We start from the raw sequence: 27,465 nt of genomic DNA on the forward strand, positions 1-27,465 counted from the left end.
ATTGCAAGAAGGGGAGAGATCCAGATTGCTTTTAGCTCATGTTAACAAGGCTTTGTTCCTGTTAGCAGTAATAGAAACAAGGAATTTCCAGCAGGAGTTTGGAGTGATGCCTAATTTTCAAGCTCGATACTCCAAGAGTGTTTTCACTAAGCAGGCACGGCACAATGCTGGAATCTTGGAAGGATTTTTTCACTCTAATCAAAGGAGGCCCAAATGGGCTTGAACTAATGGATCGGATGTTAGCATGCTCACACCACAGAGCTTCTCACTTCTGTGATGGTTTGGGTACATCAGCTGGAGGTGAGATTTGCAGTACGCCAGATTCTTTTGGAAGAGATAATTATTGGTTGCCAAAGGAAGTGCTTGGAAGGACTTTCCAGAAAGTCACTGACATATCTCTCCCCCCAGCAGCCCACAGAGGTGCAGCTCATGTTCTGTAGGTGAAGTAACTCCACCAGCAGAGTCATCTGAACTGAGCTCTGGGCTGAGCCAGTGTGGAGCACAGCCACGGGGTTTGGCAGGAGGTACCTGTTGTTCCAGTTGTATATGAAAGCTGCATCTTTCCTGCCTTGGCCATTTAAACACCCAACTAAAGGCAAATGAAGCATGCGACTGAATGAGATCTTTATTTTTTTAAGCATTCGTTCTGTTGGTGAAAACTGGACTCCAGCAGCAGCTGTCATTGATTAGCTGGGTCTATTATTTATATCAGCCAGTATAATAGAGGTGGTGTTCAAATATACACTTATCCAGGCAGAGTTGCAATTAGAAATGCCAATAGTTGGGTATTGCTGTAGGCAAAATAATTTCAGTAACAGTACATTAAGCACAGGGAAAATGTTGCTGAAAACTAATGCAAGTGTCTTGTTTTGTGCAGGGAGATGTGGGCTTACCTGGTCTGACTGGGTTCCCTGGGCCACCTGGTAGAAAGGTAAGCATTTGTCCTTTACTAGTGAACGAAATCAAAATGTCCTCTTGTAACTTTACCACACTGTTGTTTCAACGTTAGCATCACCAGCAATATGCCTACACCTAGAAAAGCACTCACAGGGTTGGAACATGACATCCATCCTTGCCTTTATGTTGCAGCAGAGCATGTGCACGTGTTCAAGTGTACAAACCCACATAGCAGCACTCAGCAATCCACACGCTGAGTGTGAGAGCATAGCTCTTCTATATCAAGGACGCTTGAGTTGACCTTCCAGTTCCAGGCTGTGTTGGTAGGTTGGGTTGGTTTTCTAGAAGCTATGCAGGTTGTTTGATAGTTGGGCTCACCAGATGTGACTGCCCTCCCCAGGGAGCCGATACTGACATAGCAAAGCTGAATGGTTAAAACCAGCATCTTGGTTCAAGTACTCCATCAGTAAATGGGTACTCCATTGGTAAATGAACCGTTGAAGTTGTGCTGCTGTTCCATAGCCCAATTAGCTGCATACAAACACCCACTCGTGTATGCATTAAGACTCTGGGGAGAGGAAGAAGATGTGTAGAAGGCTGAAAGAAACCTTCCCTCTCCATGCTCACTGTATGCTTTATACTGGGATGAAATTGCAAGAAGTAGAAGCTAGGGTTGTTTGTTTTCTTCTCTCTTGTGCTTTGAGTGCTGTGTGGAGCTAGGAGCAGTATGGGGATTAATTAGCGTTCTTTTGCAGTCACAAACTCTAACGAACGCAGTGCAAAGAGTATCATTTTCCTGATATAACAGCTCATAAAGCAAAACCTTGTGGTTGCAATCAGCAAAACAATGTCAGGAGAGCAAGGTCCCATGGTGGGAAAAAGTGGAGACGGAATAGGAGATTGAACCAACATTCCTGAGTCTAGCACATGGCCTTCACATTTGATTTTGGCTCCCCCAGGACAGGGCAGAGGCAGGGATATGCTTCTGTTTCTCTCTGTAACGAGCAAGTTGGATGCTGAATTTTTTCCTTTGGTGCAGCTTAAAAAAACACCTCCCAGTAGCTCTAGCCTGGCAGTGGTTTTGGTGTAACCTGGCTTTTATTAGCATCCTGCATTAAGAAAAAAATTACAGCTGTTGGAGAAATGTTTGGAAAAAATCTTTTTTTATCTGGATTCCCTGCTGGCATCCTCCCAGTGAAAATATGCTGGTGTTTGGCTGAAAATAGGCAACACAACTTGGCTACCAGCAAGCAGGAACGCCTTGGAAATGGACGGCCCTCCCGCTCACTGCATGGAAGGGCAGTTCTGAGGGCTTTGATCTGAAAACTCTCTGTAGAAACTTTCAAAGAGGCAGAAGAAAGAAAACACTTTTCTCACTACATAAAATACATTTCTCAGTAGGATGAGCTGGAGTCACAACCAAGCGGCAGATGGTTTTGGGCAATGGGACTTGCAGCGCGGAGCCGGCCTTCTGGATGCAAACCTTTTGCTCCTTGTAGGGCTGGAGAGTTTGATCTGCCACGCAGATGCATCTCAGCATCATGCTGCATTGTTGCCATCGGCCACAAGGGCTGCATAGAGCCCATGGCTGCAGCAAAGCACCAGACTGTGTGGGACAGCAGCAGGGAGAGAGAGGGTATGGCTAATGGGGTGGATGATGGGCTGGTGGTTGGGCTTGGTGGTCTTAGAGGTCTTTTCTGACCGTAAGGATCCTGTGATTCTTAGAAGCTTTGCTGAAGTCATCTGGGGACTAAAGGCAGAGCTGGGAGGTGCTCAGTGCTTGCAAACGCATCCTGTCATGCAGATCTCATTCCCTGCCCTCTTCACTCCTTATTTCCTATCGGAGTGCAGGATGGCCCTTTATAGCTGGGAGAGCATGGATTATAAATATCATCACAGATGAGCACATCTTTCACTGGAGTGCAATTTCCTTTCTGAATCACAGTCCTTTGTGTCAAACACCCTGTAATCATCAGGAAGTGTTTGGATAAAGGAGCAAACGCTGTTGTTTTCATACCCTCTGCCCTGTCATTTTAGTGCTATTTGAAGAGGATTAACAGGTAAATGCTTTCACATTCCTGCCAACTTCAGCTTATACAAGCTTTTCTGTTTTCTCCTCATTATAATTAACCCGAGACAAAAATAACTGCAGTATACTGTGAAAAAACCACACATTCAGAGCACTATAAATAGTAAGGAGTGTATTTAATATGATGCAACAGCAGTAGAGTACGTACCTAACTAGAGTGCAATTCACTTGCCATTGCAGAGAGAGCAGTGCAGTGCTTGGAGCTGACATGAGCTCAGGGGATGCTCAGAGTGAGGGAAACCAGAGCCAGGGAGCAGATCAGCAAGGTGGGATCTCAAGGGCCAGGTTCCCATCTCCAGCAGATCCCACCTTGCTGGTCCTGCTCCAGGAGCTGCTGACAAAAACATGCAAACAGCACTCAGAGAAAAGGCCATTTGGAGGTCCAGAGAAGGGACAGCCCGTGGCCCAATGGTCCTCAGGTTAACCAGTGCTTTCTTGGGGGGAGTGCAGCTCCATCAGAAGGAGAGGCCGTGATCCTCAGCGAGGTCGAGCAGGGGAGAATGGGTGAAAAGGGAATCGACATTTTTCCAGGCCAAAATGTCTGAAATAACAAGTGAGGAGGAATGCAAAGGGGAGTGGGTAGTAGCCAGGATGGCTGAGAACATTGCATACCTCTGCCAGCAAAGGCTTAAGCTGCAGGTCTAGAATAGCCCAGGGGAAGAATAAAAAAGCAGTTAAGCAGAGGTGTGGAGTTGGGAGCAGAAACAGCCCTGGGTTCGTCTGGTGAGGGAAACAGGAGGCCAAGAGCTGACCAAGCCAGACCTGGTCATAGCTTCCAGACATAGGGAGCTCCCAGTGTGTGCAGGATGCTCCAGGCTGGGATGGGGAGAGCAACAAAGAGCAATTGCACCCACTGTGAAAGCATTTGGGTTTGTTGGTTCTGGTGGCTTTTTTTTTTTCTGTAGTATTTGTGCAAGGATTGTTTTGTGTTGATTTTCTCTCTCCATTTGATTCAAGTTTAATGTTCTGCCTTGTTTTAGTCTCTCTAGTAGCCCAGCTAATCACCTCTGTAACTGAATGCAGTCATAGAATTTGGGTTGGAAGAGACCTTTAGAAGCCATCTGGTCCCACTCCCTGCAGTGAACAGGGACACCAGCAGCCCCACCAGGTGCTCAGACACCCATCCAGCTCTGGCCTTGGGTGTCTCTGGAGCTGGGGCATCCCCCACCTCTCTGACCCTATCCCAGTGCCTCACCACTCCTACTGTAATCTCTTCATCTGCTCTGACTCCACCTGATGGAGACGAGTTTTAAATAGCTGAAGCAACAGATTCAGGGAAAGAGCAAAAAACCTGATGTGCCTGCCATGTGCAGAATTTCCTTGGTGTTTGGAAAGAGACTGTAGGTAAATCCTGGGGAAAGAGGACTCCAAATACACGCTGATCAGTCTGCAGCTGAACAGGCTGCCTTTGTTCTGCATTAAAAAAAAATACAGAAAAACCGAAGCAGATTTATGAAAGACCTGTGAGAGTGACTTGAAGCCTGCAACACCTGCCTGGTAGCAAGTTGCATAAAGGAACCCCAATTTGGAAGAGAGCGAGTTAAGAGGCAGCTTGCTCACCATTTTAGGTAGCTCCATAAGGAAGGGCTCTGGATCTTGTCACGCCTTATAATAATTAGATTAGAAAAGCTGGAAGTGAGACAAGTTCGAGCTGGAAACCAAACTGAAGCTTCCTGTGATAGTAAATGGTTTTGCTGGTGTTTCCTGTGGCATTTCCAGTTCTAAAACAAAAGTGAGGGTTTTCTCCAAAATGCAAGAGACCCGTGATGTGTAGGGCTTGGAGCAAGGATGGCTGGGTGAAACGGTACAGAAATGATCAGTGCTTTCACCACGGCCTTCAGATCTACAGCTGAGATGCAGGCTTTTCTGAAAGCAAACATCTCTGCACCTGCCCAAACCCTCTGCCCTATAAGCCTGTGGTTTCCTAAGGATTAAGGAGAACAGTGTGGGTTACAAACCTGAGTGTAGCTGCAGCCCTCTGGCTGTGGATGGAGCAAGTTCTTGCTGAGCAGCCTCCAGCACAGCCTGAGAACATCAGCAAGATTTGGGCAGTGCATGGTAAAAGCTTGTGATGGTGTGCTCCCATTCCAAACCCAAAGAACTGCCTCTTCCCTGAACATCAGTCCTCCTTGCAAAGAGAACTTCAGACCAAAACCATTCTTTTTTTTTCTTATTCATCTTTTCTACCCTATTTCAACAGGGATACAAAGGCTACCCTGGACCACCAGGTCACCCTGGAGACCAGGTGAGTCTTCCCAGCTCCCAGCCCTGATCCTACAGACAGGGATGGGATGACTGTCACTGCTTTGGGTACCGTACAACATCAGTGGGAGCAGGGAGCTCCGTGCACACATGGGAGGCACAGCACATCAGTCTGCATGTCGGTGGGAGGAGGCTGCCTTGGGGTTTCTAAATTTAATTTCTAATTTTTATTGCTCAACCATGTTAGGTCTGTGTGGTGGAAAAAATACCAGCTTACCCTGCTCCCCCTTCCTTCTCTTACATTAATTTCAGCTGGAGTTTACTAGCTGCATCGGATTAAGTACTAACATGTAATTCCCTCCCAGAGCCCATTCCCCACTCCCCCTTCCCCCCTTTATTTGGTTAGGTCTGATGTTTGCAGTTCAGGGGAAAAAAAAAAAAAGGGCAATGAATAGCAGGCCCTGTTAGCAATGATGTTAAAGGATATTATACATGAATCCGTTTAGTTCTGAAGAATTTTGGCAGTGCTTCCCCAGCAGCAAAACGGTTCCATATGCCAGATATAGATGCAGCCTTACACCTTCTCTAAGCCTCCTTGTTTCGGACTATCTGCTGCTTTCACTGCAGATGGAGGGAGAAGGGCACAGACCGACACGTGCTGGACGTGTGGATGATGTTGCCTTGCTTTCTTGCTTGCTTTTTGCTCCGTCCGTTTATTCCACCTCTTGCCTTTCACATTTTTGTCTCTATAGATTTACTTCACAGCTTTATGACTAAATCACAGATCTAATCCATTCCACCCCAGTTCAAAGCAGCTAAAATGCTCCCCAGGTGTGTGGCCATCCCCTTACCCTGTTCTTTTTCTTTTCTTTCCAAAGGGTGAACGAGGACCAGCCGGCAGCCCTGGTGCCAAAGGTTATCCTGGCAGGCAGGTGCAGTAAATCTCATCGTGCTGTGCACAGAGTAGGGCTGTGGGTGTGCAGGCAGTGAACACATGCACTGCTGCATGCATGGCCCACTACAGTCAGTGCAGTGATACCATGACCCCTCACTCACGTGTTAGAAAGGATGTTGTGGTTAGGATGGATACAAATTGAATCTCTGTAGCAAAATCTGCCTGATACAGGAATGGGAGGAAAAAAGAACAGAAATTAAAACATAGCAGAGCAGAAAAGCATGCCTGAAAGCTGCTGACCCGTCACTTTTAGGCAAATCCTTGCATGTATGACATGAACAAGTTAGAAACCTGGGGCAGAAAGCTGCTGATTGAAAAGGTTTGATTGAAATCTCACATTTGCTGGTATGGGTATATATTCATCTGTATAAGGTTATACACAGACCATCAATATATGTGAGTCATTTGCAGCTGCCAAGAAAAAAAGATGAAAGAAAATCAAGTCTTTGTTTTCCATTGAAAAAAGGCTCTAAGAAAACTTCAGGATTGGAGGAATGTGTGAAGGGAAATAGATCGGGGTCAGAGCCTCTATTTTCTTCCTGATGTTAAGAGAGCTCATATGCGAGTTCTTACCCCGATGCACTGAGTGTGGGACTGAGAACCACTGCCCTCCACCCACAGTCAGCAGCGTGATCTGCCCTAAATCCCAAATCAGGCTGATGGTAGGCGGCACGCAGGGGTGGTGGGGCAGGGTGGGAGTTGTGTGCACCTGACTGCGTGCTGAAGGGCGCTCAGAGATTTGCACGCTAGGTGTGAACGTGCACGAGATGGCTCACGTAGCCCATCATGGACATACAAGGCTAATGAATGCTGCTTAGCAGTTCACAGCTGTGTGCTGCCCATCAGATAGGCCGGGTGAAATATTTGCGCTTGACATATGAGGGACAAAAGCACTTTCTTATGATGTGGTTTGGGTCAAGAAAGCGACTCTTTATTTTATTTAAAAAAAAAAAAAGAAAGAAAGAAAGAAAGAAAAAGGAGCTTTCTTTTCCAGCGTATCTGAATGCTGTGTGTATCCAGCATCAGGGCTGTTTACTTTAATGAGATTTTACTACTTGTTACTGCTGTCAGCTGTGCTGGCTCTGCTGTGCGATGAGAGTTTGGCTCTGCTCTGATTTGTGCATCATTGGCAGAGCTGCTCGCTTCGCCCCGATGGCTGAAACCTCTGACTGGCAACAGTGCATGAGCCAGAAAAGAGCACAACATGACTTTCAGATCCCAGGCTGAGCTTGCAGTGCTGCCAGCTAAGGAAAATACAGGCTTGGCTTTTTTTTAATCGTTACTATTCCTCCTTCCAAAAAAAAAGCCCCAGCAGCATTTGGAACTGGTGAAGTATCGATCTGGAAAGTTGCTGGAGGACAATAAACGTGCAAATTCATTATGCCTTTTTATAGGTTTCCTTTTCACTGCACTTTGAGGGGACAGAAAGGGGAATGGGGAATGTATTTTTAATTCTTTCCATAGCTGTGGATGCTGCAAAAGGGTTGGAGATATGCAGCACCTGCACTGCTACACAGCTCTGTTGGCTGTAGAAATCAGAAGGGCTTTCTCATTGCATCAGGGCTCCTTCAGCCCCAGGGAAGGCTCACTGTGTGCAGAACCACAGCTCCCCAGCTGCAGGAGAATTGATTTTGGTGTCATTCTGTCTCGTTTCCCCTTTGTTGATGAGCATTGGACTCAGAAGCAGAGCCACGCAGGGACAGTGCTGGGGACTTGGCAGTGCTTATTAAGCAAATGGAAGCCCGTCCACATTTATCTTTGTTTTCTCCCTTCTGTTCTAGGGCTTACCTGGCCCCATAGGGGAAGCTGGTCCAAAAGGCAGTCGGGTAAGCAGCCTTTGATTTGTGTTTGCTTGGTTTTACTAAGGGCTTCTTAAGAACTTTTACGCTTAACTTTTTAATCCTGAGACAAATTCTTTGAAGTCGTTGGATTTGGGGGATTTGGACTCCACACCTTGTTTACAGAGGCCCTCAAGGAACTTACTTGTTTATTGAGGCACTGTTACATTCTTGAAATGAAGCTCTGAACGTACCAAGACCAAAGATCACTGATAGTGCTGAGGATGTGAAGTCACTACCCTTTATGGTGCAGCAGAGGGAGGAACAGGATCCAAATTCCTACAGAAGCCCAGTGTGAAGTTCCCGCAAGCCCCAGCTCCCTGATGCCAATTTAATTTCAATAAGTGTGGCTCAGCGGTCTTCCATCATGCTGAATATGGAGTCTTCTGGGTACAGTCCCGAGTTTGGGACTGATTTATATCATCATGCAGAAGAGCAAGCCGGCGTCTTTAACTCATGTGCAAATATAAATATTAGTATTTCTGTTCTCCCCATTTTGCTCGTCAAAAAATTTCTGGGAGTTCTCCCTTGTTGCTAAAGATTTTGTTCTCTTTCTTTAACAATTATGACTTCCATGAATCAAATTCTGGTCTTTTCCCGCAATTATAAATTCACAACGAGCTTCTGACCCAATAAAATCCTCTCCTTCCCTGACACGTCATACTTCCTCTATAGGCAATAAATTCAACCAGCTGGATTTCATCACTAGAAAAACTGCAAAGCATAAACAACTGCTGACCCTCTAGCTAGCTGTATTGCTGAGCTGGGGAGGGAGGGAGGAAGGCCTGGGGGAGCACAGCATGCTCACCTCCCTTCTGTACTGTTCTCCCTGGTGCACCCACTACAGTGCAGTCCAGCAGGAGTCGGGTGGTTTGTCTTGGTGCTCAGGAGGCAAAGATATCAGCATCCTTTGATACGGTTGTATTTCCCAGCGGGATGTCATCCCCAAAGGAAGCACGACCCGAAGGGAGTGATGGGCCAGTGAAAGAATGTGGTGGGATTGGCCGTAAGAGATTTAGTGATGATGGAGAGAGAAAGATGAGAGAAAGTCACTGTTAGTATTTGGCTCTTGTAACAGCAAGGTGCCACAGAGGGGGCTCCCCGCTGAAACTCGCTTCCTCTCGATTCTGCATGTTTGGCACAAACGGTCCTTTGCAAAGGACCAGCACACAAGGTAACTTTGTGCTAACTGCTGAGCAAAGAGGATTAAACACAAGGCTTCAATTGTTGAGAGGGAAAGGAAATGTAGCATTTTATGCAGTGCGTCCTGTCTGAGCAGGATCCCAAAGCTGGACAGAAACATTGCATGCTTGAAAATGCAGCAATCGCTGGTGACTGTGAAAGGAATGGCTTACTCTTGCTATCACTCTTGCTAACTTTGAACCAAGCTCCGTTTCCCTCAGGTACACTCATAGCCAGCCCAGGTAAGGTCTCTTATTGCTGGCTCTTCCTCCCTGGAATCCTCATGATCCCTGGTGTGAGGGTATGTGCCCTTGGACTACATCGTGGAAGCCAGCACCATGCAGTCCATGGGCATATACACTTGCCTCAAGGTTTATTTCATCACGGCTGCCATTGACCAACGCTGGAGGATGCTCTGCTGTTCAGGGATGATAGATGCTGCTAATGGAGAAACGTATTTGACTACTTGTTTCCTCTTTTCTTTAGGGATATATTGGTCTTCCAGGATTATTTGGGCTCCCAGGGGCTGATGGAGAACGAGTGAGTATTTTGTGAAGAAAACCTTGGTGTGCTGCATGAATACAGTTCTTCAGAGCCTGCTGTAACTCTACCCTTTGTTTCTGAGAAAGGAGGCAAGCATGCCTAATGTTTGAACATGCATTCTTCAGCCTGTCTCTGCCCTTGTAAGAAGACTATTTTCCTTGTATGACCCTGGCTCCAGGAAACCAAGTCTTTAGGCAGGATCATCAGACTATGCTTATGCACTGGGGAGCAGTTTTTCTGTATTGTCCTTCACTCCACTCCAAGCTTGCCCTCCTCCTCCTTCTAAGTCCATGTTAGTTGAATTGGGAATGGTGAGAACATAAGTGAGAATTCCCTGTGCCCTCATGAGCAACATCCCATCCACTGTACCCCAGCATTTTGGGTGTCCAGCTGAAGCTGTGTGCCTCTTGGGAAGAGCAGTGCTGGGGTTTTCTGATGGTGGCTTTCATTCCAGTTGCATCAAGATGGGCAGTCAAGCCCATGGAAGGGCAAGTACCTGTGGCTGCTGTCCCCACGTGTCCTCCCTTCCTCCCACTCCTCCCCCCGTGTCTTTTCCAAACCTACATGGTCACAGCTTCACAGAACCTCCCTTGCTGTTTTGCTCTTCTCCCATACGCACTCCCACCTGCCTCATCTCTACCCACCCAAGGACTCCCTCTTCCCACAGCATGAGTTCCTAAGGAAGGGCACTGTAAGATGAAGACTGTTTCATTCTCACTTTTTCCTCCTCAAACGCAAGCTCCAAAAACCAGAGAGGCCCCAGGAGCATGTGGGAGTGAGTGTGCCTGCCTGGGAGGGGACTGCCCTGTGCTCGAGAGTCGCTGATTTAATGCTTGTATAACTAAATAAGAAACATAAACAGAAGTTCTCCAGCGAGTGCCTTGGCGGTGGCCTTCAGTCGGTTCCAGCCCAGTAGCTTAATGACTGCTCCAGCAGGCATTAAGCTTCAGCCTGTAGCCCTGGGTGTGGATGCTGCCTGCGTGCATCTCCAGGGAGGGCCGTAGTTAGTGGGTGAAGGTTAATTGTCTTCTGCTCTCGCTGCAAGTAGCTGACATTTTGATTCCCGAACAATGCCGCAGTCATTAGCCTGTTTTGCATTCCCCTTTCTCTTCTCGTTTGGTTTTACATTGTTGGTTGACTGTTTGCTTTCTCAACCAGACCTATTATTCTTTTTTTTCTCTGTGTTTTCCTTGCAGGGGATCCCTGGAGTTCCTGGGAAGAGGGGCAAGATGGGTAGGCCGGTAAAGTTTTTCCTCGTCTATTATGCAGACTTTGCTGAATGAAACTGAAAACAAAACATCTGGCTTCTGGCTGGGCCCCCTGATATCTTCTGCTGGGAACTAAGTGGGGAGATCAAACAAACCTTTCCATGTCTCTTTTTTCGAGCAGGAAGAAAGCCGAAGATACAAATGCTGCTCTCTTCCTTTCTTTCATGCTCTGCCCTTTTGTTCTTTGTTGCACTCTCTCCATGCTCCCCTGGATCCTACACTGCTCAGATTCTCTTCTCCAATACTTTCCCTCCAGACAGCCTCTTCCTTAAATGTGCTTTTTAATTCCCCGCTGTGACAGCAGCACCCGGGTCCTTGTTGCTCTGTTACATTTAATTTTTATGCTCTCACCCATCCCATCATATTTGCCTCTGTTGATTGTGGTTCTCTTCAGCCTTTGTGCTGTCCCGCTTTGTATAATGCCCGTGCATTTTGGTGTAGAGACTTTTCTGCCCTTGGTGGTGGAGCAGAATTAAAGCAATGACAGAAGAGATAAGGAGGTATTTGCTGTGTCCAGGCAAATCCGAGAGCTTGGCCAGGAGGGGGAGGTGACACAGGTAGGACTGAATATGAGGGAGCTGAAAGACGCATAGAAGGGGTTTTGTGCTGCCTGTAGTAGGTGGGAAAAGTACAGAAATGAGCAGAGGAAACAGGGAAAGGGCAGAAGGGAAAGTTGTTCCCATTTCAGCCTTCTTCCACGCTCTCCTGCATGCTTCCTTTGCCAAACTGCATCAAGCTGTTTCTCCAGGAGGCAGTGCAGAGAGCAGATGTGTGCGTGCTCTGGTGCCTCTCATTGCCTTTGCACCTTGTTCTTCGTGTTTGCCTAAGTGCCTCTCGGTCTCCTGACATCATTGCACTCAGAGGCTCCTTGTAAAATGTCCTCTCACCCACACACTGAAAAATCCATCACTTTCCCCTTGTCCTCCTTGCATGCAAGTGCGTGCTTTCTAGGATCCCACACCCACTGCTTGGTGTTCCTGCAGTGAAAGCTGTGCAGACAGCTCAGCTCGACAGTGCCACATTCATCTGGGCTGGCAGCTCTCCTCCTGCTGGGATGGGGGGAGATGGAGCAGATTTTGGAAAGGGGGACAGCAGTGGTGGAAATCTGTACCGAATCTTACAGCTTTAAATCCACAAATTGTACCAGAAGCCTCTGCGATGAATAAGTGCAGCGAGCCAGGCAATGTAAGGATGACTCATTGACCAGAGTAAAACAAACAAAGCAACTGTCGTTAGGTACAGGCTCTCTGCTCGCTGTGCAGCGCACGCTGTAGGCTCAAAGCCTTCCAGCTGTTGTTTGGCTGCTGCTCATGGTCTTCCAGGCAAGAAAAGCTTGTGTCTGGTGATCCCCTGGGATCTGTGGGGAATCTCTCACCCAATGAGGCATTTGGGCTGGGATCTTGAGAAGTGAGGGCCTGTGTTCTGCTCAGAGAGTTTTGGCTCCATCCCTGTTTCATGATATCAGGTTTAGCAGGAAACCTTGAATGGAGAGATGCTGTCAATTTGTACTTCCAAGCGTGAGCTAAGAGGTTCTGTGGCATCCAGAGGTACTCAGGAAATCACTGGAAGAATGGAAAGGAGGAAGCAGCTGACGTGGTTCCCTTTCCAGCACTTATCTCCTGCCCTTGCTGTCTCCCAGCCCGGCTGCAGTGTGAGTGAGCCGGTTGTGATTTCTCTGCTAGGTTTGCTGGCTCTGTTCTGCTTCAGTGCTGTCACTGCGATGGAGAGCTCTTGGAAGCCCTTATTAGCTACCATCCAAGGCTGGTTAAAGCTCTGGGAGTAGGGAAGGAGCTGTTATCAAATACGTTTCCCTACCAAGTTTTGCTTGGTATGAGGCAGCAGCGGATTAAGAGGAGCAGGGGGCTGGGGGAACTTGCATGTGACTCCGTGGGCCTCCTGGAATGATGTAAGAGCAAATGATTAAAATAGACGAACTGGACATGAGTCAGATTTTGAAAGCATTCCAGGGAACTTAAGTTGTGCAGAACTATGAGGGACATCGTGGATCTGTCATAGAGGCAGGCAGCTCCAGCTCCCACCCGGCTCTCCTTGCAGCACTAGAGGCAGATGTGCTTCCAGCAGCTGGGCACCGCTGACCCCTGGGCAAGAAATAGCTGCAGTGCAGATTGTATTAAGCCTCAAATAGAATATAATATATTCAGAAGGTCTCAAGTCCTGCTAGAGAGAGAGACTTACAGGAGAACTTTCAGGAAACGTTTTGGAAGAGGTTTGAGCTCCCTCTGGTTCACCTTTGTTATGGATGGAGCTTGTGTGTCGTCCTTTTCTCTCATATATAGACTATCAACACTCATCCCTGCTTTTAGCTTATAATGTGATTTTTTAGCAGTATTATTTTAAAAGAGAGAGGAAGGCAAGTTTTGTTCCATTAAATTCTTAGTAATACTTGGATTTGTTTGAAGCTTGCTTACAATTAAGCAAAGACATCCGTGGTCTCTTTCTCTCCTCCTAATGACTTGCTGCTGCTGCCGGTCCCACGCCTGGACCTCAGTCAACCACATGAAGCCTCCTTGTGTGCTCAGGTCCACCGTGCAGGTGCTGTGCAAAGAGGATCTATGAAGTGACATGTGGGTGTTGAGTGTCAGCGATCAGCGCACAGGTGATGCCAGAACTCCCTTCTCTCTGCCTGTTGGCCACAGCATGGAGGTTGTGAGAGCGAGCAGTGATCTGGCAGCCACTGACATGGCCTCAGGATTTGCTGTGAGCATCAGTATGGTGGCAAGCTGCCTAATCTGGCATCCGCTTCCCAAGAGCTGACCACAGCCGAGGTCCCCCTTGCCAGCTCTCAGCTTGTAATGCAGCAGAGCCTTCTTGCCAGGCTATTTTTCATGTCTGCTGTCTTCTTCCATCTTGACTTATGACGTTAATGTCTTAACTTCTGCCTCCAGTGAACACTCATCCTTAAAATACTCTTTTTTCTCCATCTGATGAGTTGTTAGAAGAGCATGCAGTACCCGTGCACTCCCTACTGAAATGAAAAGACTGTTGCATCATCTGAAATAGCAAAAAGCAGGGCAGACTTTGGGAAGGTGTCGCTTTACAGCCTCCTCCAGCCTTTTGATATATGGCTGCGATAACTCAGTGAATGCCAAGCTACACAGCCACAGCTGTTGTCCATGCAAACAATGGGGGAGATCTGTCTTGCCATGTGTCTAGAAAAACTGGCATAACCCAAATCAGTGAGAAAACAAATTTTGCTCCTCTGTGCAGAGACTGAGGCTTTAAGCCTCTCCTCTCTTCTTGTTCCAGTCTTTTCTCTGCTTTGGACGCAGCTAAGGTCCTTCCTTGCATTTGGAGAGAACCAAGCGAAAGCATACAAGCTGAGACTTGGGGAAACTGGTGACAGCATTTCCAAGTACCTCTTATTTAACAAATAATTGCCAGGCTGTACTTCACTTGAGTGGGCTCCCAAGGGTGCAGAAAGGCTGCCCGTATGGCTTTCCTTGTAAGAACGTGACTTAGGATTACACCCTAAGAGTTCTTACCTACAGCTCACGTGGGCTGCTAATGCTCCAGCCGTGTGTGTTTTGTCACTATGATCAGTATATATATCCTCAGAAAATATCTGCTCTTCCATAGCTAAGCTGCTCAGGCCTGATGCACCTGAGCCACCAGAGTGCTTGGTGAGCTCTGCAGACCACAAAGGATTCCTCAAACCACTGTCCAGGTCAGGTTCAGCTGTTTGTTTCCAAGAACATCCATCATCATTCAGAAAGCTTGTGAAGAATTACATCAGTATGTCCTAAGCACAAGAGCATCCTTCTTCCATTAGGGAAATGTTCATTTATAAATCAGTGCGAAGACCAAAAGTGTTTTTCATTAGAAATAAGATAAACTAATGCAACTATCACATTCGACTCTGAAAGCATTTTGATCTTGACTTTCTTAAATAGGAGGCTGCTAGACTTGGAAATCTTGGCCGTAAATAATTAGGAGTGTTGGCAGATTCAGTGCACTTGAGCATTAGGTAATTGATTCTGTGTAATCTGCACTCTATCAGAGCCCGACAGAAGCGGGAAGAGAGCGCGTACGTGTGTGAAGGAGTGAGCTGGGAGGTTGGGAGGGTGGAGGGCTGCAAGTTAACCTCAGTGCTGCTTGGCTGAAAGGGCTTCAGTGGACGCTGGCTCTCGTTCAGGTGGAACTGAAGGGCAGTTATTCTAAAACTGCCATGAAATCTTAATCCAAAGAGGATGTGACATGGAGATGTGAAGTAGCAAGGCCACCAGCCCCGTCCCCAGCTGTGGGTGGTGCCTCCCCTCTCTGCTGGGATGCAAGCTGCCGCAGTCCCAGCTCCAGACTGAGCAAAAGGCAAAGGCTGTGCAGCTGCGTGGATTAAGCTGGCGAGTGGGCTGGGCATGGGGGCTTTGCCAGAATCCCTGCAGGGCCACTCAAGGAACCATTGCTGGGTGTGAGCCAGCCCTCGTGCCCGCCGGTGCGGGGCTCACGTCTGCGTTCTCCACCAAGAACGCTCTCAGAGGTGGATGCTGCCAACATAAGCTCCGTTTGTTTATTTTATTCTCCCTCTTTTTTTTTTCTTTTTTTTTTTCCTTTTTCTTTTTTTTTTTTCCCAGTGAATGCCTTCTCTCACCCTCAGCCCTGCTTCCCCACCATTACCTTTGTTGTTGTTGTTTAAATTGTTTGACTTGCACGCTCCATCCCTGTGGAGGCTCCTGGGCTGAGACTTACCTGGATGGAGCCAATTGGCAGATGCAGCCTTCTGCAGACAAGACAGGAGAGCCGGTTGGTTTGAGCAGTTTCACCTTCAGCCAACAGGAAAATAAAATCCTATTTTTGGAGAAGGATTCTATTGGCGTGCAGAGCTGCCAGGATTCCTCGGAGCAGCAGCTGCCAGACTGCCTCCCTTACTCCATCAGGAAAAGTGTTCTAAACTGAATCAGATGTTGTACACATACAACACACCCACCCACGGGCGCACACCTGAGAAGGCCTTGGGAAGCAAAGGACTCAGAGCATCACCTGGCCCTGCTTCCCTGGGGACAGTGGCTTGCAGGGATGAGAGCTGGAGCCATGTGTTCAGACCTGGAGCAGCCCTCTGGCTGACGACAGCAAGCAAGGGCAGGCTGCTCTGTTTGTTTTAAGCAAAGGAAGAAGGAAAGGAGAGGTAAAAGGGGATGTTATCCCCTGCTGCAAAGGATTCCAGCGTCTGTCTGGTGGTGTAGGAGAGGATGTCCTCCTCAACAGGAGTTGAGGCACAGCTATGAGACCTCAAAAGTGTAGATTTAATTACTGGTTCAGCTTCAGACTTCTTGGTTTTATCTGGGATAAACCAGCTTGCATCTCTTTGTGTCAGCTCCCTCTCCAGCAATGTGAGGACAAACTGCAGCCACTGCATGGGGTTGGGACAGAGGGAAGCACAGGGTTGTTGGGTTTTGCTTCTGCTCGTATGGCTTTTCTCCAACCCCGCTTCAAGAACTACCTTGCTTCTTTCATTGAATTTCTCCTTCAGACAATGTGAAATCCACTCAGCTGGGCTTCTCTCTTATTTTTTTACCTTCTGTATTTCCCAGCTGAGAGATGGAGCCAAAAGTTTTGTCATACCTGACTGCAGCCACTGCGGAGGAGCTGGCTCCCTGCCGGCACAACTTGTTAGGCGTGCGTTTCCCTCCAGCTCTGCTGCCCTTTGCTGTCCCTTCCCAGTCCTTGACTTTTTCCATGCATCCCGGGGAGCACTCAGGATGCACAGCTCAGGATGCACAGCTGGATGTTTTCCACTAGGGTGTTATTCTTTGCTATCCCAATTTTTCGAGAAAACAATGGATTATGCTGTACCTAAAAAAAAAACAATAACAAAAAAAAACCAACCCTCTGCACTCAACTTTGGGAAGGTCGGGAGAGCATGGGCTCTGTAATCCCTCCCAAACCTCCTGCAGCAGACAGCCCACCGACCCGTGTGTTCCCAACCAGGTTGGGCTCGGGGCTGTTGGGGCAGAGCTCAGGGGAGGGGGCACAAAGCTGCTCTCCGACGGAAGAGGAGGACGGAACCAAAGGGGATAACAAAGTCCTCTTGTACTTCCTAGGCTGTTTGTTTCGGTTGAATAGCACAGCTTTTTTTCCCGAGGAACATCTCTGTCCTCAAGGCTGAGGCAGGAGGGTTGAAAAAACAGCTTTTGCAGACATGTGAGAGCCAATGAATTTAGGACACTGTGGTCACTGGAACGGTAATTGTGGTTTAAGCTGCTACTGCTTACCCCATGGAAAGAAAGTGCTTTCTTTTCATTAGGTGCTTAACAGATTGATTGCCTCCTGCTGCGACCAGAACTGTGCTATAATAGCTTTCACAACCCGGATTGAGCCTTTGGAGACTGTAGGGATGCTGAAACATCCTCCTTCATGCCACAGTCACCAGCCTTGGTCTCATTTAATGTGCTAAAATGCTAATCCTTGTGCTGCCAAGCTCAAAGCCTGGGTGAGGATGTGCGGGGTTTAAAGCTGCTTTTTCCATTGTCTCCTCTTCTGGGTTTATTTTATGTTGTGAGCCAAAAAATATCATGGGACCGAGCACCATCCCAGAGACCTACGGGCTCAGGATGAGAAAGGTTCTCAATTTCGTGCCAGTTTCACCACTTTCCATCTCGAGGATGGGAAGAAAACAGAGCTGCACGATGGGGACCACAGTGCACCATGAAGGGGTTTGGTTGTGGAACCTCTACTGGGCAGGGTTGGCCAAGTGGCCTCATCTGGGTGCACAGCTCTGCCTTGGAGACAGGAATCATCTGCTTGTTTAAATGTCTTTGTCTCTGAGCAGTGAGGTTAGAACAAGAAACTGAGACGTAAAAAAAGATTAGTGGGAAATGTGAATTTAAATAGTTTCTTATCTGGATTTTTTTATTTTTTTTTATTTTTTGTATTTTTTGACAGAAGAGTGCAATGCTAATATCACTGTGGAAGAGATTTAACCCAAATTTCTTAATCAAGCAAGGATTTCACTAGATAATACTATGCAGCCGTAGCCATATTAATTTAATTCCACTTACAACAAGTGAAACCTTCCCAACTGGACAAGGCCTTGGCTCCATACAGGACACCCCAGCACCCCCAGGGCCCGATGGCATCAGTGGGTCCCTTTGTGCCCAGCTGTGCCCTTTGCAGAAAGAAGGATGAGGGACTGCTGAAGGCTGGCACTGCAGTCTGCAGCAGTGTGAGTACAGTATCAGTCTGTGCCTGCTCATATTTTCCTTGGCCAGCTGTATGACTGTAAACAGCAAAACCTTACAAGGCACTCTTTTTTTTTTTTTTTTTGAGCAATGAGTTTTCCTTGCATATATCTCTTCTATTCTGATTGATTCAGCATGTAGCAGAGTTATTTTTCCTCTCTTTTTTATTAAAGAAGATTTTACCTTCTTCCAACCCTCCCCTTCTTGTTATATTTGACATCTTTGTCTCTAGGTGGCAGAAGGCTGTTGCAGTGGCTGCTTACCACAGCTTCTTGGCTTGTGCACAGGCTTAAGGGATGTAGTGCCCAGCTGGAAAGGTAGACAACTTTTCCATTCGCAGTGATGCTCGTAAAATAGAGTTATGGAATCCAAGCAAATAAGCAATAGCTTGCATCCATTCATGAGGGTGTACTGATTACCACAGGGAAGTGGTATAGAGGTGAAATCCTGGCTCAGAAGCCAGTAACAAAATTTTAGTTGTCTTAAACAGGTCTCCCATATTTCACCTGGGTTGTGAGCAGGTATCTTCCTACAGGGTTGTGTTGGCCAGGAGTTGTGAGCCACCAAAGGTGAACGGAGGTCTGGCTCTGACTATAGTCGTTAGTTTTCCATCCTGATGTCCACAGTCAGCATAGTGTAATAAGTTAGGATGGTGACTTTTGGTAAGAGGTGACTTTTTTCATGTAGTAAACATGGTCTTTGTGGCTCCAGAGTGTGGACCATCATGAGCTCGGAAGTGTTCGTTCCTTTGGCAAGCTGCAAGGTCGTGGGTGCACAGGAGAGAATTCTCCACGCATCTTTGATCAGCTCCATTAAGCATTATGGGATCCAACAGGCATTAAGCCATTTATCTGTCCTGTGAGAAGGAGACACTGTTAAAATGATTGCCACCAGTGGGAAATAATTCAGGCTGACAGTCCATTTTTGAGGAGGACAGTCATTGCAGCAAGGTTTATGAACTCTTCCAGAATATAAATGATTCAGGATCGACTTTAAAGGAGGCACTGTGTTTATCAGTAGAACATTTCTTAATCTTTAGATGCAGAGTTTGGTCTTGCAAACGTGTGATTAACACTTCATTTGTCAACTATACAGCATAACCTTCAGGACTGCATTTTCCTTGTTGGGACGTATTGAAGGATTTGGGTGAACCAGAACAGAAGCACTGATTTTCACCTTTCTCCCCTATGCACACACTGACTTTCCACATGGCACTGCCAAAGCCTTGCCTACTGTATGAAGCGTGCTGAGGGCTGACAGACACTGTTAGGAACAGGCAAGGCTGATGTGAACGCATCAGACCCAGCAGCTCAGCAATGGCTGCTTTCCACAGCATGGCCAAGCAAAAAGCCTTCCTGTTTCCTTGTTGACTTTTCCTCCCCAGGCTCCCACTGGTTAATGCACAGCTGATGGCTGAGCCTGGTAAATGATACTTTTCATTACCCTTCATCGGCCCCAGGAGAGGGGAGGGAAGCAGCTCCTGGCCTTGCAGCGCAGCTCGCTGAGTGTGCTGTGGGTGGGGTATGACCAGGGGGCTGTTGGCCTGGGCTTCCTTCTGATCTGCTGGCTACTGAAGTGCTGCACTGAATGCAAGGGGAGCAGTTCTTAAGCTGGTACCAGTAACACTAATATTTTCCTCCTCTTCTCAGGGTTTTCCTGGAGATTTTGGGGAACGAGGACCTCCAGGCATCGACGGGAACCCAGTAAGTTCACAGCTTTTCCTCTTTCCATTGTGGTAGACAGCATGCTTTGCCATGTGATGCTAGTTAGAGCTGAAAGAAGGTATTCAATGTGGTGGCAGCTGCTGGTATTTTGTTGTCCCTCCTGAAAAACAAAGGTACGCCCTGCTCGTGCTCCCAGTTCCTGTGTTCAGCTCAGCATCCTGTATCTGCCAGCTCATCCTGTGCTGTTCAGCTCTGCCTTGTTCCATCGCCCTCCCTGTGCCTCAGTCTCAATAGATGCTATGTGACTAGAAGAAAAATTAGATGAGAAAAGGTTGGGATGTTGCTCCTGATGAGCAAGCCATGGCTGGAAGGTGTTGCTCTTATTACAGAGCCACAGGAATCACTTTGTTGGTTCCAGCGAGCTCTGGATGGAGCTTTATGTGAACGTATCAGGACAGGGCCCACAGACAGAGGTATGCACTGTCGTAGTGCTTCAAGCTCAGTACCTTTCCTCATCAGTAGTGGACATCAGTGGTAGTGCAAGAAGTGCCAGATTGCCTGCTCCAGAGCCTGGGTGCACTGACTGAGGAGCAGACCTGGTGCTCTGGGCTCCTGCTGCCCTGCCTGGATCTCAGCTGGCCCAGCATGGTGCTGGGAGAAATCTCCAGGCCCCTGAGTCCTTGACCTCTCTCCAGTCTCTATCTAACCCCTGCTGACTTTCTAAGAATGAGATGTGTCTCCTGGGAACTGGGTCAGGATGGTCCCAAGGACCGTTTAAGCAGCTGGATGCTGATGAGATTTATTTTGCTTTGCTCTTTTAGCACTTAATACCAAATAGCTGAGTGCGTGCTGTGTTTTCCGCGGCTCACAAAACGTGCTCTTCTGGACTGTATAAGTTCCCACATGTATTAACTATCTGAATTTTCTGAATGGCTTTCTCAGTTCTTCTTCAATTAGCAGATGAGGAGTTCTGATTCATGTTGTAAATTCATACTGTCTTGGTTATTCACACATAATCACTCATGGTGTTCAATGTGTGAGGTAACCCACTCCTTATGTGTCTTTAAGTTCCCATTCATCATGAATGCAGACAAAAGTTATTTTCCCAAGCAACTCAAACCGGCAAGCCAAGCTCAGCCATGCTACAGCCTTTGTGGGAATTTAGCACAAGAGTTACAATTGCAGTGAACTGAAAGAACTAGATTCCCAAGGAATGCTTCTGCAGGACTTTTCCCATCCTTCAATCAGCATAAGCCATGGGTCAGAGCGGAATCAGTAGTCCCAAAGCAGAAAACTTTCTAGATTGTATTGCTATTTCCAACCAGCCCACCAGGAAGAGCAGGGAGGTCAGAAAGAGTCCCTTTTTTTTCCAAATAACTTGTTTTGTTTTCATTTAAATTTGCAAATAGTCTTAAGTCCATTCAGAATATGGGCTCAGAGTTAGCTGAATGCCAGTTCCCAGAGCACCGGGGAGAAGCAAATGTCCTTTCCGTTAATTCATCCAGAAGGATCGCTCTTCTTTCATCTTATCAACAGCCTTTAAATATTAATGTGCCTTGGAGATCGTAGAATGAAAACAGACTGTTTGGGCTGACTTAAAGGGAGGTTCACAGGGTCACAAGCGGAGTCACAGACGCAGAAAAATGCCAGAAAGTCTGTTTGTGGAACAGACAAACATGCCGAGTTTGCTAGGTGGGGTATGCAGCTGAATGGTGGGCAGGCTGCCGTGGGTCCCAAGCTGCTCCATTCTGCTGCTGCTGTTGCATGGGGATGGCAGAGCCGACAGCCTCTCACCTTCTTTCTATCACCACCAGACAGAGCAAAGACTCACAGCCACAGGACGTGGTTCCCCTCCTACCAGCTTGCTGAGAACTGTTGAGCCATCGCATTCCAGATCTCGGTTCCCGGAGCACTTTAGCCACTCCAATTAGTCTCTTACTCACAGGAATTAGAAGTGGACTGTTGATTCATCTTCTTGTCTCTTGTCCCTGTGCCAGACTTATGTGCTGCAAAGGAGGATGGAGCGTGATTCCTCTTGCAAGTCAGGACTCAGCATGTCCTGACTGACCACTGGGAAGGGAACACCTGTAAATCCCCCTTCCCCAGGCTAGGGAACAGCTCAGATAACATCTGGTCCTGCCTGGGTTCCCGGAGGAATCCACCCCCTCCTCTTCCAAGAGGAAATCCTTTTGCATTAGGCACGAGGCCGTGCATTTCCACTTTTACCCTTTCTCTTGAGGAATACCCATGTGAGATAAGTCAGAAATCGAGGCGGTCCCACCTGTGCCTTTTGGGACCAAGAGCTGAGCGTCCACATGCTCTTCATCCCAGCCATCTCCAGAGCCTGCAGAGCTTCCTGGGGAACTGAACAGCTCCTGTGCCATCCCTGGGGATGTTCCCTCTTCTGCCAGCACCAGCTTGTGACTGAATGCTCAAAGCCGACCTTATTACAGTAGCTCTGAGGACACAGAAATCCCACCCGTGAGGAACAATTGCTCCACAGATGTCCCAAGTATGCAGGAAAGGAACTGGCCATAAAAAAGCAATTTTTGGCTGGTTGAGATTATGAAACGCTTTTTGTGTGTGCTTGCCCAACAGTCCTTTACTCCACTTCCCATAAAATAAACACGTAACCCTTTGCACAAGAAAGCTGAGCACGGTCAGTCACGTTGTGTCCCCTTTTCTTTCATTCTCTGAATAGGCAAAGCTTCCCTTAAAAGGGGAGCCTTACTGCACTGAAGGGGACTCCACCAGATGTGCACTGTAAACTGAGCTGCTCTGTCAGAGTAGCCAGCGTGATCCAGAGCAGGGGAAGGGCTGTCTGAGCCAACAGGAAGTTTAGGATTTCCAATGCGCTTGTTTGGAGAGGCACTGCTGGAGATGGAGGTGTTCAAGGGCAGAGCCTTGCTCTAACAAACCGCTGTCAGGGTGTTGGAAATGTGGCAGGGGAGACGAGGGACTGGCTGAGGATCCCATAGGGATTGCTAAAGTACCTGGGAACTTACTTTGGTGTGGGTCTGACACAGTTTCTCTGCTGCACTCCCCCCAGAATGCCACCAGCACTTACTGGCACCCTGGGCACCTGCCTGCCCCTGGGAGGCTGGCACAGAAGGGTTTGTGGTGAAGCTGTGAAGTCAGAGCAGCCTGTGCCCAAAATGGGGAGCTCTGAGCCCAGCTGGGTGAGACAGCGTTAGAGGAGGCTGCTGGCTCCCCACCCTGCCCTACCTGTGTGCTCCCAGTGCAGAGCAGCTCACATTACCCCATGTGCAAAATGCGCTTCCAGGCCCCGTCAGCCAGCACAAAAGCCATCATACTCTCTCCCCAAACTGCCCAGTTTAATTTTCATCTGTGCTCTTCCTTTACAACAAGCTTTACGCTTCTTTAACCGCCCCCAACCTCTCACCTTTTCCACTCCAGAGCAGCAGCTTGCCTTTCCATCCCATCCTCACCTTGCTGACCCCTCTCTTCCTGAGCCTCCCCCTTGCCTGGGGCAGCTCCAGTCTCTCCCCTGCCTGCCCCGTGTGTGAAGTGCTGCTTTCATCCATCCAGGAGGGGACTGCAGCTGCAAATAGCTGTGGAGCAACAAGCAGCCCAGTGTCTGGAGAGGCCAAGCAGCCGCGCGATGGATGCTCTCCATCACTTTGGCTGGATGAAGGAGTTGCACGGGGTGGGAACAGAAGGAGGAGGGAGGGATGGTGTTTTCCCTGCCCTCAAGCCCTTGAAACACTGAGCTGCCTTTCAGCCTCTGTTTGTCTACAAAGAGTCCATAACCGTGTTGGTCTGTCTTTCCTTTTAGGGAGAATTGGGAGCCCCAGGTCCTCCTGGAGTCCTTGGACTCATTGTAAGTATAAAAACAAATGGAGATCTGGCTTCTCAGGGCTTTAACCCTTTCAGGGTGCATAACTGCACACAGATTTTCTCCTTCCTGTGCAGGGGATGGCTGTGTGTGGGGGAGGTGTGATGGCTGGAGGGTGGGAGGTGGAGAGGAGCAAATACTCTCTAAGCAAAAAGGAAACAGAGTCAATATTTACTGTTTGTGCACTTATTGCTAGATAACTCACCCTTTAATAGCATTTACCAGGGTATTTCTTCAAAGATGCAGTATTAATTCCACAACAGAATCTGTTGTCTTTTACAAAGCAAGGCCCTGTGAGCAGCAACCTAAGGGAGCACAGTTCTTGCTCACTGGGGAGACCACAAGCAGGAACTGTCTGCTCTCTGGGTACACAGGAATGTCATGCATGCTCCCACCATCCCAATACTAATCCAGGTAACCACATGCACAGCCAAATTCCATCCTTTATTCCATCTTTTCCCTGGAGGAAATAAATGTCTATAAGCAAGGGTGGCAGCTCATTGCTGGCAGCTGTGCTGGGGTTAGGGAAAGTCCAGCTGAACATGTTGGAGTTTAAATTTAGGGCCTATAAGTTGTTTTAAGATATTTCATTCCCTGCACAAGAACTGGTAGGTCCTGTTAGCTCTACAGCTTTCAGAATTGCTCCTTTTCTGTGATCATCCATGAAAAGCTCACTCGCCATGAAGGTTGAAAACAGCCCTCCTTATGCCTTTCCATAGTTGAGTTACAGGAGCCAGCTGAAAGCAAGGTCCCAGATGCATTCATATAGACATAGAGCACCCAACCCAGGAATTCTAGACTCAGCGCAGGAAAAGCAGAGAAAATCCTATCGTCATAGAATCATTAAGCTTGGGAAAGAGCTCTAAGATCACCAAATCCAACCATCAGCCCATCACCACCATACCCCCTGACCACGTCCCTCAAATATGGTGCTCCAGCAGTTTTGATCTAAGGGTGACCCCCTCCATCCTGCTGGGAGATGGGGCCCTTCCCCCCACATTCTTCTCCCCAGATCTCCTGTCCCAACCTTTCTGTAGGGCTTGCAGAGGCGTTGGGTGTTTGCTCCAGGCTGGCCCATGCTCAACGTCCTCTTTCCTCCCTGCAGGAGCACCCCAGGGAAGGGCTGTTCCCTCCACACGCTGCAGGTGTTTGGGTTCACTGTTTGAAAGAGGCTGGAGAGCAGAATTAAGCAAAACTAGAGCCTCTTGCTCCCCTAATTAGCTGTGCGGGCAAAGCTTTAAGTAAATGCCTTTCTACAAGAAGCCTTTATGCTTGGATGCATGAAAAGGGCATCTGTTGGGGCCCTGACGGCTGGCCAGAGCCAGCCCTGTTTATTGACACGTGGCCATGCATATCACTGCCTCCCTTCATGGGCTGAGGGCAATCAAAGCCCATTTAAATGTCGGCCACTGAAGGCTTTCCTTTATACGTGTGCATGCAGGTACACACAGGCACTGTGAACTCCAGGGTCCTCCAGGGCTGTAGTTTCTTCTGCAGGTCGCAATATATGATGCTGTGCTGTCTGTTTGCAGCAGAATGGCCATGCTGCTAGGGCAGCCTTGTCCAATACTCTAATTTTTCAAACAGTGGAAAAGAAAATAAATTCAGAAATCAGGAAGAATTGAGGGATACCGAGGGACTGGATGGGAGAGGTATTTGAACCCGTTGGCTTTGAACCTAATGTCTTTGGTCGTTTTCTTTCTCTCACTAGGGTGACATGGGGTCTGTTGGACCTATTGGTTATCCAGGACCAAAGGGCTTAAAGGTGAGAGAATAGCGGTGCCGTGGGAGCTCTTGTCCCTCCCTGGCAGCACTGAAGATCATTTTGTTCCTTCCTTGGGTGGCAGTGACCATCCTGAGGGAGAGGATGGGCAGCAGTAGTGCTTGTCTCCTCACCCAGGCACAAGACTGCTGGACCCACATCCTGCTGATGGTCTGCAGTAGCTGTAAGTTACTGGAGGATGCCAGGGGTGTTGTCCCCGTGTGCCTCCAGAGCAAACTATGTGAAGAAGGTTCATAGGAGTATGCTTAGGGAGCAGCCAGGCATGGGGCTGTGCTGGGCCAGTGCTGAGGGTCTGAGCAACCAGTACCACCGGGAACGTGGACCTGAGCAAGTCTTTGCTATGGTTCAATCTCATTCTGGGCTTTCTTTTTTTTCAGGGGCTGATGGGAAACCCTGGAGAACATGGACTGAAAGGTGATAAGGTGATCTGAATACTCCCTTATTGCACTGTGTTTTAATTTTGCATGTGAAATCCCCTTTCCAGCTTCCGTTTCTCATTCAGCACCATGGTAGTGCCTCCTCTCTGGCTCTCTTTGCTCCCACCCTTCCATCTTTCCCCTCTCATGAAAGTGCAGTTTTGATTTCTCTTCCGTCTATGATATCTGTCCCATCTTTTTCACATAGCCCTAGAGTAGATCAGTTATGCTGAGCCCTTTGGAGCTTCTCTGTCCCAGTGGGAGTGCTGGTAGCCATACGATCGCCTGGTGTTTTGCTGGGCTTTTATGTTTTTATATTGGTTACGTGATGGGATGGAGAGGAAGATGAAAGCCCAACAGCACTGACAGTGGGTTTGCATTAATGCATTTGGGGGAAACATGATATGACAAAGCAGCACAGCTCGCTGGTCCCCAGGATGTGTTCAGTATCTCTGCTCCTGCTCCGAGAGGTTCACCTCACCACTGCTTCCTGCCAAGAGGAAATTGCCTTATGCCAAACTGATATAAATCACTTTAGAAAAAGAGAAGAGGAGAGGGGCATTGATTGCAATGATTTAGTGCTGCTGGCACAAAAACACGCAGCTTGAGCTAAATCAGCATGAATCTGCGTGTGTAAATGTCTCATTGTCATGAGAACCATCCTCCTACAGATATTCAGCTGCAGGATTTATTTGGTCTAAAGGAGTGGGAGGTGCAGCCATGGCTCTGATTGCTTAGGAGGGCGATGCACAATGACCGTTAATTGTATTCTCCTCCTTCTGTGTGACGTTTTTTCTCTTATTAGATGTTTGCTTTTAGAGAATGATTTAGCAGCCCAGAACTGCACATGGAGGAAGTGGTGTCAAGCCAGTTATTTCCACTCTCCTTACGTTACAGAAGCTCTTTGCCAGGGCTCCTGTCTGCAGTTCCATTTCTCCTGTGCTGCCTTTTCACTTTTGTAGAGAGGAATGAGAGAGCAAGAGAAAGTCTTCTTCTCTAGGACAAGTTTAAGATGTTGGAGCTGTTTTCTTGGCTCATCACCAGTTCCCAAGCCCACAATCTCTTCATCTCTTCTGTCTGTTCCTTGGAAGAAATGGCTGAATGTAATCAGAACTGGACAGCATTTAAGTCAGCGTTTAGCAAAATCAACCTTCATGGCCAGTGCAGTCTCAATCACTTCACACAGACCACTGTGTTTATCCCCGCTATTTCTCCAGTTCTTCTTATGATGTTACACAAACAATTTGCATCTCTCACATCCTCGTGACAGCCCCAAGAGCAGAACTATCCACCACCCCCTACAGCCCCGTACTGTCTTGCAGGTTCCCCTCTGGGGTGATGGGAAGCTTTCCTCTCCGTCTTTTGCTCCCTCTCCCATTGCGTCTCCCTTGGACAGGACAGTCTCCCTTCTTGGCTTTCACTGAATCCCGTGATTCTTTAGTGAATTGTGCCTTTAAGCCATTTTATTTTCTCTCATTCTGATTTGGCCTTTATGAGCAAAAACACTCATCCCCTCTTAGAGCTTGTTTACATTGTGCTTTAATTGCTTACGCTGTGGTACCACTGAGAAATGCAAATG

At 47.9% G+C, this 27,465-nt stretch overlaps 1 protein-coding gene across 2 annotated transcripts in view; it reads left to right on the top strand.

The window, feature by feature from the left end:
* The window catches only part of COL27A1 (collagen type XXVII alpha 1 chain), a 127,851-nt gene that overhangs the window by 33,023 nt on the left and 67,363 nt on the right, over positions 1-27,465 (top strand). For both annotated transcript variants that reach the window (XM_052668184.1, XM_052668185.1), the window contains exons 8-17: positions 878-931; positions 5,187-5,231; positions 6,067-6,120; positions 7,925-7,969; positions 9,650-9,703; positions 10,903-10,947; positions 19,817-19,870; positions 23,628-23,672; positions 25,399-25,452; positions 25,848-25,892. In XM_052668184.1, coding sequence (XP_052524144.1) covers positions 878-931; positions 5,187-5,231; positions 6,067-6,120; positions 7,925-7,969; positions 9,650-9,703; positions 10,903-10,947; positions 19,817-19,870; positions 23,628-23,672; positions 25,399-25,452; positions 25,848-25,892 — 495 coding nt within the window. The remainder of the gene's footprint in view (positions 1-877; positions 932-5,186; positions 5,232-6,066; positions 6,121-7,924; positions 7,970-9,649; positions 9,704-10,902; positions 10,948-19,816; positions 19,871-23,627; positions 23,673-25,398; positions 25,453-25,847; positions 25,893-27,465) is intronic.

Source organism: Tympanuchus pallidicinctus, unplaced genomic scaffold, assembly GCF_026119805.1.
Source record: "Tympanuchus pallidicinctus isolate F22 unplaced genomic scaffold, pur_lepc_1.0 scaffold8, whole genome shotgun sequence".
Classification (NCBI taxonomy): Eukaryota; Metazoa; Chordata; class Aves; order Galliformes; family Phasianidae; genus Tympanuchus; species Tympanuchus pallidicinctus.